Source organism: Alosa sapidissima, chromosome 14 (assembly GCF_018492685.1).
Source record: "Alosa sapidissima isolate fAloSap1 chromosome 14, fAloSap1.pri, whole genome shotgun sequence".
In the NCBI taxonomy this organism is placed as follows: Eukaryota; Metazoa; Chordata; class Actinopteri; order Clupeiformes; family Clupeidae; genus Alosa; species Alosa sapidissima.
In genome coordinates this window covers 30,433,454-30,450,342 of record NC_055970.1, presented here as the reverse complement: position 1 = coordinate 30,450,342, position 16,889 = coordinate 30,433,454, and the positions used below count along the sequence as shown (strand labels likewise).

Sequence of the window (16,889 nt, the reverse complement as noted above, 5' to 3'; positions counted from 1 at the left end):
CAGTGGTGAGGAAATGTGAACTGGTCTTAATTTAGCCGCGCCGGGTGAGGCTGTTGGCTGCATGTCACAGCGGCGCGCCTGCTCCACATGTCCTTTAAAGGGCCGCTTTCGGGGGGTGGTGGGTAGGTGAAGCCACTAGAGTCAGTCAGAAGGGACATGGACAGACTTACTCCACATTCCTCAACAAAGTAGCTGACACATCATCAACTTCACTGGGCTCCTTGGGGGAAGCCATCTGGACTAACTTGTTAAGCACCGATGCCTGACTTACTGGGAATTTGCGGTCTAATTTGCAGCCGAACACTTTCATAATCAAGCACAACACAACAAAGACACTAATCCACCTTAACAGTGTGGTCAGTTGCAGCAGTGATTATATGAGACTCCCTCCCTCACGATAACTGCAGAGCAAAGAGCAGAGTTGGGCAACCCTGGGAATCTACCTGATGCTAATCAATATTCCCCACTTCTCTCCAGCTAGCTACATCTGGGGGAGTCAGGGCTGCGCTTCCCAGCAGCAGGCTGACATCATGTGGGTGTGTGTGTGTGTGTGTGTGTGTGGTGGGGGGGTTATATGAAACACCATTTGAGTCGGCTCCATCCGAATCCTGTTCCCGTGGGCGCTCACCTTGGAACCGTCCACGCTGATGATGCGGTAGCTGTTCCGCGTGCTGTCGTAGAAGTAGGAGACGGTGACGGCCTGCTTGCTGGCCGGGACCCAGTTCTTCTTGGTGGTGGGATCGATTTGGAAGACATGAGCCCTGGTGGTGAAGATCGGCTGTTCCCTGCAGATCAGCAAGAAGACAAACAAAAAAAGAAAACAGAGTGAGTGAGCAGGGAGAATTCCAACAAATACGGAACAGCGGGAACAAAAGCAACACCTTTATTGTTTTCTCTCTCTCTCTGGATACAAAAACATCTCCCTACTGAGATGCTGATAAACAGCGAGCACGTGCAACTTCTTTACACCTTCCCCACATCTCCCATTTCAGCGAGAAGACAGGCCCTCCCAGAAAACACAGTCTGCAAGCCAGTGATAATATAATACGACTCCTAATCCTGCACGGCAAACCAGAGCTATTAACACATCAGCACCTTTTTTTATCCTCTGGTCAATAGTGCAGGCTCGGGAACACCTTAACAACAACAGCCATGGATGACGCCAGCCACCCCATGGGTAAGTCTGTTTTTTAAATACAAGACTCCACGTCATCGTACACAAACGTCACCTGTCCAGGCTTTTGAGTGAACAACATGGCTGTGGGGCTCTGGGGGAATAGAGCATCTTCTGGAGGCCAGCAAAGGCCATTGTGCTGACCACACACTTAATATTTATAATACAGCTGCTGACAAGAAAGAAGGAGCCCTTAGAGACAGGGCATCCGTGATGCTGCTGAGAGCATCACGTGGGACTCACTCCGCGCTGAACCCTGAATTACAATACAGTGGACATGAATAGATAGGCTTCCGGTGTGGAGCCATTATACGTAATGATGTTTTGATGCTGCTTAGGTGGATCCAAATGACGCATGCTACTTAACATGGCAAATTGAAAAGCAATGGACCTAATGGTTTCATTTCCACCCAAACAAACAGCAACTGTGCTGGGATTTGTTGTCGGGTCGAATTTGCAATTGATGCCCTTCAGCAATTGTTGCATTGTTTGGATGAATGAAGACATTATCGCAAATTGGAATGCAACAGAGGTCAGTCAGATAATTGAAAAAAAGGGCCTGGGTCTGCTTATATGATGCTGGCTTTTTAGCACATATGGGTCCAACAGCCTCTGGCGAGCATTCTATGCACCTGACATTGTTGCTTTGATTTCCGACGAGCTCCGCACAACGGCGCAGCTCCAGTCCCGATGGACGCTTTGTTCTTAGTCAACACTGGCTTAACACGCAACGCTCAAGCACTCAGGCTGCAGGGAGTCATCCGCGTGTGCCAGGGACAGACCTGCACCTCAGGCTAACACAGGCCGAGCTCACAAACACAGCCACAGCCACAACACAAGGTCACAGATACAGCTCCACAAGGATAGGCTTCGATCCGACTATTATTCTGATGACAAAAGCAAGCTTTCTTTTTTGCTTTTTCAATGTGACCTTGTTGCTTAAACATGCACATGTTAAACATGCTGCTACATGCTGTAGATTACAGCAGATATTATTTACAGTTAAGAACAGTGTAACTGTTAGGCACGATCATTCAGACACACAGGCTTGCATTAAATCTGTATACATTTAGTGAATACATACATACACATACATACAGTACAACACTACATTTCAGCAAGAAAAGTGTGGGTTTGGAAAGTGGAGCTGGATTATTTAAGGCAGGCATTTAAGGAGCCTTTACTGATTTAGAAGGGGGCTTTGATCAGCTTGAGCCAAATCCCAGTGACAAGGAGCCACATTACAGGGAATGCGAAACTTCCCTCATCCAAGCCCAAAGTATTGGTGCGGACGTGTGACTCCTCCTGAACATCCTGCTCTGCATAAACTCCTCATTTACCAGTCAGCAGGAATAACTACACCCCCGCAAACCAGCGAGCAAACCTCACACAAGATTTGTGTCAACTGTGCCTGCTTTGGAAAACAAGAAGGCTTCAGTTGCACAGGCTCAGAGACAACATCTTCACTTCTCCCCCGCAAGGCTTACAAGAGACAGCAAAAACATACGGCAAGAGGCTCATATTCCTGCGACTGTTTGAAAGTTTGCAGAGTCAACTTTCTATTCCCTCAAAATTTTGGGACGATTTATTTTTGTCGAACAGGGTCTCTATTTCTTTGGTTTGGATTTGACTAGTTTGAAAGGTAGAATACAATACACAAAATCTATCATGAAAGCCTTAAAATCCCCAAAATTATTTTACCACAAGTCGGAAAGCTAATCATACTGAGCCATGCCTGAAATAAATGAATACTTTCCCCAATACATTTTATTCCCAAAGAATTAACTCTAATCTCATGTCATAATCTGCTTTGGCAATAAAACCCTTGGTGCAGATGACAGTGACAGTTTATCAAAAATCCCACGACCAGACAAGACTCAACTGTTCATTCACTGCCTGGCTGCCTGACAGCGCCTGCTCCAGTCACACAGTGGCCACCGTGTAGATGCCATTCAAACCCAATCAACAAAGCGACCACATGCAGTGTTGATTTCCCAGCAATCAGGAGGCTGCCTGATTGATGCTCAAGGGCAACATTTGGGAAAGAATATAAAATGTCCTCACGAGCACTTGAAATAACCACCCTTATAAGAATTGCTTGTAGTGGTGTTGAGATTTGAGATAGTTTTCCAGTGTCATTTTGATTACAGGCACTGCATGTTTGACTACTACAATAAAATGCAGTCTAGTGCTGCGCTCTGAAGGATGGGGAAATACAAGGTCACCTGCTTTCTTATGAGACAGATGGCAAAAGTATTCATGCTCTGGCTTCACATAAACAGGACAGCATCTTGCCAAAAATCTATTCTACAGAGGGACCTGAAATGTGCTATATGCTCTGCGAGGACAAAATGCTGTTCTTTGTTTTCTGTGTGCGACTCAAGACAAGCAAAAGCTCTTGCAGCTAATGAAACCTAATCTCAGGTGACCATCTCCAACCTAATCTCAGGTGGCATTTAAACACAGAGATTTCACTTCTTTTGGACACTCTTCAAAAAACCGCAGTCGGTCAATAAAATGACTGACAAAAACCCTGACGATAGATTGTCTGGCAGTCTTCCATCTCAGTCTCCTCACAACCGGTGCTGTTGGATTTGAATAATTCACCGGTGGGTGGGAGTACTCTGATGGACTCGAGCCTTCGGCTCATCGGCGAGGGAGAACAAAACACTGGGGAGCTTCAACCAACCAGGATAATTCTGCTGAGCCTCTCGAATTCTCTCACTTATGATTGGCTGCTGTTCAACAAATGAACACATACATGTTAAATGTCATGAAATGCAAGTAATGCTCTTGACCCGTTCCCCTTTTTACAGAGCTCACCGAGCGTCACAAGCGGTGATAGGGAGTGTGCTGGATACCTCTGCGGAGACCGGTATGATCATGTGATGCATGACTGACCTTGGCATCTCTAGAATGTGTTCAATTTTTTAGGCTTACTTAGTTCCCTCCCAAGTTTGCCTAAAAAGCATTTTCTTGATGACATAACATTCTAGTCTGAGGGACAGGAGTGGCAACATGAGTCATAAAAGTCTGGGGTCCACTGGGGCATGTATTCAGAGCTTTTAAATGGATCCCAAAAACTCACCTTGCCCCAGAAATGGAAACAGAAGGGAAGTAGATGGCTCATATGAGCTCATGTGTATTTCTGTTTAGTCGAGTTTGACCCAAATGCATGCCACAAGGAATATAAATAAAGATATCAGTCTCCTTTCAGACATAATATTTGGGTTTATAGCTGCAGCTATCATGAAGTCGTATTCAGATTTGAAATGACTCTAAAGGGTTATTTATTATTTCTAACTGTTCACTAACAAAACATTTTTAAGAAAGTCACACAAAGTCACTTGACAATATTCCAATAACTTAATTTAATTCAGCAACTGCGATCATGTAACTTCAATCATGCATAAATAAAAGGTAACCTTTAAGAACCTGTGTGCTCAGTCTCCCATCCTACTCTAAGCTTTAAGTTGACACAAGGTTACATGTCAGCAGTACAAATGTCTTTCACAAATGCTCTCATTATGGGTTGAAAGGCTCCCTGTGTGAAGTAAATCAATGTGCTCTATAGAGTCTAGTGATGACGGCCTCTAGAACCTTGTGAAAGGCACACACTGAGGCCACACCATTGGGCACATTCCCCACATTCCTGTGAGGAGCGAGAAAAAAGAATGTCATTGTACCTGTTCTCCTGAGCTCAAAACTAGATTTCTCCTCTGACAAGCGAGCTAAACCAGGTGTCCCGAGTGCTTTTCATAAATTGTGAATAGTCAATTTTATGATGAGATAGAAAACCTGTGACAGACATCAGTACTGCAATTGTGAAACGGGTAAGAGGGGGAAAAACAACAACACGCGCAAAACAACAGTCACACGTCTTTTTTCATTGCAATTGTAAATCTTCATTTGACGGTACACCTGTGCCCTATATTTCAGCTGGGTCTGATCCACGCACTCCGTTAGGATGAGCTCGCTCACAAACAGGCTTTATTATTGGAGTGCTCTGTGGGGGCGACTCACAGCCAACACAATGCGAGTGCACACTGTATAGCACATAACAGCTATGTGGCTGCTCCACTCCTCTGTGCTCTTCTGGCTGACAGCAGCTATACATTAGGCACGCAATAGGAAAGCAGAAGCAAAGCTGGTTGTAACTATAGCACTTTGGAAAGAAAAATCATAAAATATAACTATGTAGCTATATAAAAGAGAGACAGAGAGAGGGGCCAGACAGATCAAAACAAAAACAGCATGTGCGTAAAACAGCTGATTAAGCACCATGGCCTCCTGATGTTCCACAACCTTCTCTAATCAGGAACTGAAAGGCTAATCAGATTCTAATCGCCACACAAATGGCACACTCTATCCATTGTTTATGGTGACTAAAATATTACAGCAACATAAATATTCCACCAAGCTTGCACCCAAGTATTAAATCAGACCATAAAGACACAACCAGCAAGCTTGCTGAAGTGTTTGAGTAGCAGATTTTGCAGAGGTTGTGGTATTCCCACCATACTGAAGACACACAGGAAAATAATCTAGTGTGTGCAAACAGAGGATCAGAAGAGAGGGGATGGTTTTTGTGTTTGCAGTGGGAGAAAAGAAGAAGATCTCCCATATCTAGGTCACAAACACTTGAGCAGACACTTGGAGCTCTTCATTTACCTCAACTCTCCATACAAACGCTGAAACTTTTTCACATTATGTAAAACAATGGCCTAGCTGTGCAGCTAGTTGAGAGCTGTTCCTCACACTGATCACAGTTCCCCACCACACAGTATGTCGTCTACAACACGATGCTATCCAAACAGCATGGAGACCCAAAAACAGTTGGGACAACACTATCGATCCTGTTACACAACAGCCACATCAAAATTGATGCATGAATTAGATAACATCTCTGATGTTTCTATATACTATGACATTTTGTATTTGATAACAGCAGACATTTCGCGTGATCTGTTGTGATGTTGAGTCATGTGGGATGTAGTTCACTAAAGGGGAGACAACTACACTCTTGTTGCGTAATTTTCAGAGTCGGGGAGAATGCATAGTCTGCAGCCTCGTGGACAGCCACAACAGATGGCCAATGGCCCCCACCATCTGGTAAAAACTCTTCCAATCCCCACCGGTCTGTCCCTTTCATTTACCAATCTTCAAGTAATGATGTTTACCATAACACAGACAATTTCATTCTTAGGTTCAGACTGCGGAGAGGCAACATATGCCAGTCAGTGGCCTGAACCTTTTACCTTGGCTGCATAGACCAGGCATCAGAGCGGCATCTCAGCAGCTAAATCAATGACACTTAAGCCGGTTACAGTGCTTGACAAGAGATTAGGATCAGTCCCCACGCTGGGTGCTGCCTTTTCTCCCATGCTTACTTTAAATAGCGATCTCTACCCTCACTACCCAACCCCCCCAAAAGTACTCCTCTCTCTTGCTCACCTTCCATGACAGAACAATATAATGGATTTAAGCACCATCAATACATTTCTGAGCAGGTGTGCCCCTGAGACTTACTAACACTTAATACAAGATGTCCTACACTAATTGACTGAATGTTGAGTGTGAAAATGATTTGTTTTTGTTCTTGAGGCTGCGGATCTGTATTTGGATTGTTATGTCAAATCGGTATTGATGTGCACCCGAGGCCAAGCTTTTCCTCTTAATCACCGACCCTCCATTATTTCAGCTTTTCATCATAAATCACTGACCCTCCATTATTTCAGCTTATGGTATGGGCAGATCAAAGAGGTCCTAAATTTGTTTTTGTTTTTGTTTCAATGTGAAGTTTCATACAGTCACAGGGTGACAGTCAGTTCAGGTAGATTTACTTCAGACACAGAATAAGATGTTCAAGAAATCAAATCAGAGGAAAATGCATATTTGAATTATTTGACACTATTATTGACACACAATATTGCTGTGTTGTTTCTCCATCATTATTCAACAGTCTCCATGTTTCTCAGTAAAATTCTCTGTGCAGCAGTTGTGCTGTCTGACTAGTATACCCACAGATCCAAGTAAGACAAATGCCTTTTGCAGCAGCCATTGTCACCAAAGGCTACATATTTGTTCAAAATATATTCCTACTGAAAAGAGCAGCATTCTGCAGCATATGCCCATATTGCCCAAACATCCTTAACCCATAACGAAAGCTAATGAGAGAAAGTTTGATAGATGATGCTGATTGGCTCAACTGATCATTGATCAGAGAGAGGGTGGGATGGGGTGTTCATTACCAGAAAACAATCTGAACTGTCAACCAGAGACTGCTAATCAACTTTTCCGCTTTGGCCTCTGGGTCACTATTTGGGTGTGTGCGAAACCCTAGCAAGCGGTAGTTTGAACCAGCAGGTTAATCTATAACCATCTCCTGGACATGCAGCAGCCAAATGGGCTTCAGACAAAACTATCAAAAATCAATATGCTTATGCTAATGACCTCGACTGTATTGGGTAGTTGATGAAATTGCATTGTGCGAAACTATGTGGCCATGCCTTTGGTTACATAATGTAATCATTTTGACAGAGACAAATTATGATCATTATTTTGTGTCTTAAATCAATTCAAGAACATCATAAGCATTTCCTGAATAGTAAATGCTTTAGAGTACTGCTGAAAAATCCCACAATTTTTTGGATGCATGATTGCTATGATTGCCGTATGAGCAACCCATCATACCAAATTGGCCTGGGCACAGCAAAAATTCAAAACTCAAAATTCAAAATACAATTTGTGCCGTGGCTTCGGTATTGTGTTGACCTGTCTGGACCACTGTAGTATTACAAACATCGATAAGCTATACAAGTCGGTCCCTAATGACTCACGTACACACCCCGAAACTCTTTAGGAAAAAAGGGGAAAAAAAGATCTTTGATTGAAGGAAGTCTTCTCTTAGGAAAGAATGCTTTCAATAGCTGAGTGTTGTGCAAGGTGACTCTCATGAGGCACAAACTGGTCAAGCAACTTGAAGACAGACAAGAAGGTGAAGGGATGCAGAGCTGTTTAGTAGTTAGACAGGTTTTTAGCAAAGTTGTGTAAGTGCCTTCAGAAGAGAAAGGGAGAGGAACAGCATATTATATTCACAGCAAGCATATGTAGGCTACCATTCGCTTCCAGTCTAATAAACATTTGGTTACCAAAGATAATCAAAGTAAATGGCTTCAGGCTCACTATAGAGGGGGGTTTAGTGCACTTGAGATGAACCAGAACTGCAGCTAAATGAATTGGCTGATATATGCGACACCACATCCACTGTGTTATGTGATTAGTCCACGTTCCAGGCCTGTCCATGCAAAGTAACCATGCTGTCACACAGAGAAATACACACATGCCTTTGTGCAAACACAAAAGAACAAGAGAACAAGGACAGAACATTGATCTTGAGCTCAAATGAGAGAGCCATGATCGAATGGGTAAAAAGACCTCTTCCACAGATCCAGTTCACCCCAGCTCCATCCCCTTCCCTGCGCACTGTTTGTCAAGGCTTGCTCATGCGTGGGTTATGTTGACTCTGTCCCTGACGTTCTCACCGCTCTCTTCGTGGTTCTTGTTAAAGGAAAAAAGAACCCACTGGATTGCAGTTGGTGACACTGATACAGCAATTTATCTTCACAAATGAATCGTAATTATATTCCAGGTAAATTTGAGGAATTTAAACTATCGCCAGCAGTACATTACTCACGGAACTATTTGTGACAACTGAGCCTCAAATATCAAGCCTAGATCATAATCGACAGTCGAAGTGCAATCCACTGTATCTTCAGTGCTTCTGTTATCGTAACTTTGTGATAAACACAACGCCTACATGTTCATTATACCTCCTAGACCATTGATACATTTAATGGAAATTGCATTACATGGGTGTATAGGTAGTCTAGAATGCTTCAGACTCTGGGTGACAATGAGAGTGCACAAGGGTTATGCATTACAAAGACCCGAGAAACCAATTAATCAACTTGGGCAACGAAGAATGTTTGAGAAGAAAGAATGAACGTCTCTTTAAAATATTAAGAATGCATTAATTCCAATAACGATGTTCAGATAACGAGACAAAATATACGGTATGCGTAACGGAGAATGGTGAGGTTAGTTTGGACACTTCACCTACTATAACATTAATGACTCGCATTTCCCTAGCGCAGACATGAGGAACATGTATAGGAATTGTATTAGTTTGCATACATAGTTGAAAACTGAATTACGGATAACACAACAGGCACTTGGTTTCTCAAAGCTTATAAGGAGAGTAATTCTATAACCCACACTCACCCCATTTCCACGGACTTTTCAAACAGATCCTCACGGAAACGAAAATGCGTATCAAACAACCCGGCAGAATGACGTCTTCTATGTTATAAACTATTTTCAAAGTCCACTTGACATTAGCTCCTTGTTAAGTCCATACCAAAGATCCACTTCAAGCAAGTAAGCGATTGACAGACTGAAATGTGATAGTCTTTACTCTCATGAACAGAGCTCGGATCTCCCTGGTACGTCTTGCATTCGCCAAGCTCTTTCCATTTGAAGTTTTCAGGCGACGCTCTTTTGGGGATTTTCCTTTGGTAACTGTGGCATTCAGAAATACGGTGACAATACAGTCTTACAGCGTGGCATACATTAACCGAGCGTTCCTAGTGGAATTGTTTTCGATGAGTCCGTTTCCCAATGGGCTTGAATTACAAGTGAGACCTACAGCTACAGCAGCGACACTGAGCGGATTCCACCTGCTCAGAGAAGCCTATCAACCTCCCACATCCTATCTCTTAGGCTATCTCAGTAGCCTACACACACAAACCCCAGGCAAAAACAGGGAAGACTAACGAATAAAGGGGCTAACGCCGGACAATTGGCATAATGTTAGATTGTGCGAGGAAAAGACCAAGACCAATTCTAAAACCTCTAATCTCTTTGCGGTAACAAAAATAAACAATACTTGCGAGGCTTCTTAACGTAGATTTCTGAACTTCAATCTGAAACGATAGCCTGTATGATATAATGTTAACTTACATTTCATCTGTTAGTCCGAAATCTGTTTTCCCATTCAAATCAGATTGCCTCTTCAACAACAACCAGGGTTAACACAATTCTGGATAGCTTATGCTTGATCTGTGCCTACTGCACTGTGTATCCTGAAGTGATGGGTGGGCTGATTGGTCGATTTCAATTGGTAGGCTTGCTATATCAGATGAGTTAGTAGGTAGGCTAGGCTATGTGAAAGGCTGATTTGGCAGGTGACTTTGACTTTGACAATTAAGAAGAGAACTAGTGCAGGAAGTGGGTGCAATTTCCAGATAGTAGGCTATTCCAAATAACCGAGTGAACTGTCGTCTTTTGAGACAGACAAATTAATGTGCACAACCATTATAATATAAACTTTTTACAAATAGTCGATATGCCTTTCCCCTTCCGCAATAGGAGATGCCGCAGGTTGACATAAATGGGCGACAACCCAAACAAAACTTTTTTGAGAAAAGGAAACGTTTTCTATCCTTTCATGGTGACACCACTATTATGTGACTATTAGTAAGATGGCAAAAACCAAGACAACCTGAAAAGTTCATCCTCTGCGTGTTTGCAAGAATGTGGCATGTTATCCTAGTTGAATACCCATTCGCTGCGCCAAGCGGAACTACTTGCTAATTTCACCGAACTCTCGGGACTCATTTTGTGATGCACGTGTTTGTGTTCCTGTGGTGTTGATGTTGCGTGATACCAACCCGCTGAACTGATTTGACGTAAGTTTCTTATTCCAAATAAATAAGCTAAATAAATACATTTCCAAAACTTCACGTTAACACCTTACAGGGGATCTTAGCATCACTGGAAGCGTAAGACACCGTTTGACTTAACTTTGTTCACAGGTTCATCACTATGGCAAATAGAAGCTAACCTAGCCACCATAACATAACATCAGTATAACGTTGATCAGTTTTTATACCGTCTCCTCCCTTAAAAATATGAGCGGCATGTAATATATACCACTTATTATTTTAAAGCTGAATATTAGGCCTACGTGTTTTTTATTTTATTTTATATAGTGCAACACAACTCTAGAATGACGGACACTTCCGAAACGCTCCAGAAGTATGAGGAACAGTTCGCTTGTAGGTTCACATTACAGGATGAGGAATACCAAAGATACCTTCAGCAGCCTGTTAATCCACCACCAATTGTTGAAGATTGGAGAGGTCGTGGCGCAGGGGGCTTCCAAAGAGGCAGGGATAACCGGTATGCACACTACGTTACATAGATCTATATTGTCTCATTGGCAGACTATATATATATATATCTCACAACTGTATTAACTTAACCTTGGGTCCATATCATCATTTCATACCCATGTAGTGGAAGAGTAAGCCTAGCCTATGCTGATAATAATGCCATGCATCAAGGCTGTGTAGACACTACGTAAATATTGTGCTGCTGTATGTTGCCTTTCATGATATGTTCATATTAGATGAAATGAGAATTTTTACTGGACTTTTGCAGTTATCAAGATCAGAGACCACACAGGGGCCGGGACCGAGGTCGTGGTTGGGGATGGCATGAGCGCGGTCCACAGCAGTGGCAGGATCGACGCTGGGGATCAGGAGGACATAATCAAGGCCAACACAACTCCTATAACCAGGGCTACAGTTCAAGCAATCAGAGACGCTATGACCGTTACTGATAGGAGATGATGTTTATTTTTGCTCGGGTGGTGGATGGAGGCTATTTTTCATTATATAATTTCTTTGAAAGGCAGTATTGGCTTAATCTAGTGAACAGATGATTCCAGTTGTCACCTGTATTCTTAAAACTAAAACAGGTTTTACCCATACAGTTGGGATAAATCTGGGATGAAGATCTGCGGAAAATCTAAATGTTCTGTTATTGCATTCAGCTGGCCTGGATATCTACCCAAGCACTGAGAATGAAAGTTACAACAAAATGCAACAAATGTCAGAGATATGTGGTTACAATAAATGTTGCTTTGCTGTCCTATTCCATTTGGTTGTGAATGAAAATGTAAACTGTCTGTATCACAGTATGAGTAGCCTACAGTACATGACATCTATTAAATGTGGTGGGACCTTTTTCAGGACGTTTGTGTTGTGAAAAAGCTTGCATCTGGTCTTGTTCTGTAAAAGGGACTGTATGGTCCCATTTAAATAACATGCTTTTAAAGTATTGCTGGTTAAGTGTGACAGTTCTGTTTTTACTTGAAACAAGTTGTGTTGTGTTGTGTTGTGTTGTGGAAACGGTTCCTGAGGTCATTCAGTATTACCATCAGTCTGTCTTGGTGGGTGTGAGAGAGTGCATCCTTTGGTGTGAAATGTGGGAAACAATCATATGAGGCAATAAAACTCACAGCATGACAGAAGCACCTTAAAAAAAGGTATGACCTTGAAAAAAATCGCCAAACAAGAGTTGATATTGGTGTTATTTTCGCTCATATAAGGCATCATTAATATAGAACAGTACTTTGCACTGAGTGGTGAATCATTGGTAAAAGAAGTTGTGTTGCTGCAAAATGGTTATTATATTATGTGTTAATCAAAGTGCTTTTTAATGAAGCATTCAGGTCGGTTGGATCTTTGCCCAACATCTGTTTTCCACAGCAGTTAATTTAATTAATCACATGTCCTTATAAGTGCTGTTATAGAATAGTTTCATGTAATCAAATGCTGTCCAGATTGAGTTCATTGAGGGCAACTTGCTTAAAACTCAATGTATTTAGATTTTGTGGTCACAGTTTAAGGTATTTAAAGGTCTACTATTTCCGTCCAGTGAACTGCACAATATCCATTGTATCTGAATAAAGTTAAGGAAAAAATATATATTTTCAGAGACAAAAATACACTGCTGTGAAATGAGTCGGAAATGATTGTGACTTGGGATGTGTGCAAAGCTTTTTTTAGAGAGAGAGAGAGAGAGAGTTCCTCCTGGAGGTGAATGTGTTAACTGCTCTCCCTGGTTCAGGCGCCTGTGCAGTATAATCAGCTGTGCAGGCAGGGAGACTGGGCTGGGGACTGGGGAGCGCTCACAGCAGCCATGCTGCTGTCATCATAATCAGTTCACATTAAGCTAACTTTGCCCAAGACGTCAGCATCCCTTAGCAAACACACACACCCCATTGTGATGCTCACTGTTAAAGCGTGAGCCATATAGAGCACCAACTCATTGATGCAAATACTGAAATTTTGTCCAAAGCCGCATGACCTTCCTATTCATTGACCCTCTATATTGTCTCTGGCGCAGGAACGTTTGACAGCAAGAAATATAACCCAAACTGTTTTTTTACTTACCGGTATGTATTAAAATAAATTGTGTTTTTATGTGTCTGTGCATGCGCATACATATTTTTTACACAATATTTTTTCTATTTTTTATTAACTGTTCGAGCTGTGATTGTGGTGGTTGGGGGGGTCGGGGAGAGCATGTGCCTCTGAGAGAGCCGTTCATGTGTCAGGACTCGGCTTGTGTGTTTGTTGGGATGCAATGTGACAGGACTGGAGACTTGTGCTGGCGGCCCTGTCTTACACACTCAGCCACTGCACAAGAGCACACACACAAGCATGAGTGCACCCTCTCTCTCCTACACACATACACACACACACACACACACACACACAGAGTTCCCTGCAGCACACAGCGACCTACATCTGGTGTTAGTGGGCGTAGAGATTGAGGGTGGGCCACTGCAGTCTTCTTGGGGGCAGCTGAGCATGAAAATGTTGCCTTGCACATTAGACGGCTACACATGTGACCAGGCCTAACTCGGCAGCAGCCCACTGAATGAAGCCTTTATTCAAATACACGTGGCTCGGAGAGGATCTCTCTCCACGGCTGGCTGGAGGGTCAAATCCTCACCTGAGCTGTCCATGTGCAAATCAAAGGATGACACAAAATGCCCTTGACTCCTTCCTGGTCGCTGCCTGAGAGTGTAGCTGCCCTTACGTGAACGGTGGCTGTTACGTAAGCATTCAGCACCACATCTGCAAACTTCCTAATTTCGCTGATTATGTCTGGGGCAGAGATAATGACAGCTTTGGTTGTGTGCTAATGTAAGTTTGCTTTATCTCTGTGAAGCGAGCATCCAGTTCTGCCCTGATGTCCTTTTGAGTAGGAAGTGATATGTTTGTGTCTGCCTTTTCTTCCATTCTATTCTATTTTTATCCTCCAAAGCAACACTTTCTCCCTCAGGCGAGGGGTTTGCATGTCAAGTATATTCCTGACAAAATGCAAGAATGATTCATCTCATGAGAAAATGGATGCTTGTGAATATGAGATTAAGGAATGGAATTTTTCATGAAAAGATGTGCTTTCATGATGTAGCGTGTTTTCATTTATAAATCTTTAAGACCAGATCATTGACAGCATTGAAATTTGGATATGTTGGACACATAGACTACTGAACAATGGTTCTGAGCACTTTTTGCATATGCAAATTTTGTACCATGCTATGCTATAATCCATGAAACTAGAAGGCTTGGAATGACAAAAAGGTGGCTTATTATGAGTATTCCAACTGAAACACATCTGTTGGCCACTGTCTGGGTCCAGTCAGTGATATTTACAGGGATTTCTTCATGACGTTGCTAATACCAGTATTTGTAAAGGTGCTATACAAATAAAGATTATTATTATTGTTACTGATCTGGACCACCTGTGAAAAACAATCATGTGTTGTGTGAATCTATGTAGGATGTTTTTGAACTTTTGTGATTTCTAAACGCTTGCATTCTAAAGGTTTGGGCTACATAAGACACTCAGCAAAATTATATAGGTATGAATAGGTGCAAATACTCATGCATCATATTTGAAAAAGGACTAAAAAGACCTAAAGTAGAAAACAACAAATTGAAAGACTCATGGTTTCATTGCCTCATTGGTGAAAAGAATGTCTATACTATATGGGGCTTACTGTAAATTAGATTACTGTGAATTAGATGACATATGTCCCGATTACTTGGTCAGATTTCTTGGTGCATATAGGAGTGTCATAAGTACTAGCATAGCCTAGAGCCTGGCATCATTACCATGCAAACAGTGGTTATGCAACCACATCCAGCTGGCAAAAGCAACAAAAAGAGGAAAGCAGAAATGGACCCGCTTGCAGTTATTTGTTCCAGGTATGTGTGTGTGTGTGTGTGTGTTTGCCTGTGATTGATAGAGGGGGGTGAACAGGCCAGTGGCAAAATGCTACTCCACCATCCATGAATGCTAGAGGTTTCTGGTTGGTGAACTGTGTGTGCAGAAGGTTATTATACACATGAGTAAGTAAGACAGCAGCAGCACTTTCAGACATGATGAGGGGACTCTTTAAAGTAAATGGGATTACATAAGACTGTAAACATGGGCACAGTTTAGGAGAACATCTGCCAATTTTTGCCTCTAATAACTTTACTACGTAAATAACGTGTCCACATGATGCCAATTACTGCAAATTAAATCTTGTTGCTGTGCCACTTGGTTTATATAAGAATTCAGCAGTCAGATGATGTCTCCAAGATTCCTGCTGCCCTTTGTAGCAGACTTTGCAGCACACTTGGAAGTAGTTTGCTACAGCACACAGACATCGCTGCTGAGCTGGAGGAGAGAGCCAAGGCCAGCCAGTGCTGCACATCCCTCTGCCTGCGTGGGTGGGTGGGGAGGCAGAGGAGGAAGAGACGAGCATTGCAACCCTGCCTTCCCACTCTCAGCCAGTCATCTGTGGGCAGGCAGGGGCTTTCAGATGTTGTCCTAACACACACACGGCTGGAGTTCCACTGCAGGGCCGTGTTTATCCGTCTCCTCGGGAGGGGAGATACGCAGTAATGAGTTTGAAGAATCACAACACATACAATGATTCCGAATGTGTCAACAGCAACCTCAGCAAGTGGTCAACAGTCTGTCCCATTTATGATTGCATGATTAATGGAGGGCACCATTTTTTTTACAGAAAAAAATCAGACATTATAGCTGATTACTGTTTGTCATCATAAACATTTGTGTTCCTCCAATCAAATCAGCTTCTGTTGGTGGCATTCAGTTCAAGCCAATCACAATGGATCCATCATGCTCAGCTGAGCTTAATTAAAAGGAAATATTTATTTTAGTCATGAATCATTCATTGGGGAATTATGTTGATTGTGCTGTATTGGGCAACAAGGACAACACAATTTTTGCTACCCATGTAAATATGAGGCTGTCAGCTGAGAGTTCTAAATGGGCTTTTAGAGTATTGGTACAACTGTGCGTGAGAGCAGCGCTATGCAGATACAGGGTTGCAGGGGGATATGTGGAGGGAGGATTTTCTCAGCCCACACAGTATCAATGTGACAAGACAAGCTCAGCAAAAAAATCCCTGTGAAGTAGCTTCTCAAAAGGTGCACAGAATAGGATTCAATAGTTGCTACAACAAAATGTCATACCTGCTTCTTGTTTGAAGACATTATATAATCTAAGACATCATTAGTGACAGCATGCTGATGAGAAGTCTGCATAATGACACAAGGTCAGCCATTTCTGAGGTTAGTCATCTTTCACTGTTTAGGCCTGTTAAGGGTGATTGCATGAACCACAGATTTGAGTAATTTTTTCTTCATATGAACTTTGCCTAATAAAAACTGAATTATTCCAAAGATTCTATGATGGGCACTTAGGTATATGCATACTCAGATAATATGTAGAGAAATTACTGAGTGTTCAGGTAAACATTGCATGCTCCTTTAATCAG

At 42.5% G+C, this 16,889-nt stretch overlaps 1 protein-coding gene across 2 annotated transcripts in view; it reads right to left on the bottom strand.

Moving 5' to 3' along the window:
- The window catches only part of homer2 (homer scaffold protein 2), a 32,460-nt gene extending 22,112 nt beyond the window's left edge, over positions 1 to 10,348 (bottom strand). Inside the window, exons 1-2 of one of the 2 annotated variants that reach the window (XM_042061429.1) lie at positions 10,196 to 10,348; positions 629 to 785 (exon numbers count right to left, since the gene is read on the bottom strand). In XM_042061429.1, coding sequence (XP_041917363.1) covers positions 629 to 785; positions 10,196 to 10,197 — 159 coding nt within the window. In that variant the 5' untranslated portion in view covers positions 10,198 to 10,348. Of the gene's footprint in view, positions 1 to 628; positions 786 to 9,457; positions 9,911 to 10,195 lie in introns of those variants that run through there. The other variant, XM_042061428.1, reaches the window with a different exon arrangement.
- Between the last annotated feature and the right edge of the window lie 6,541 nt (positions 10,349 to 16,889).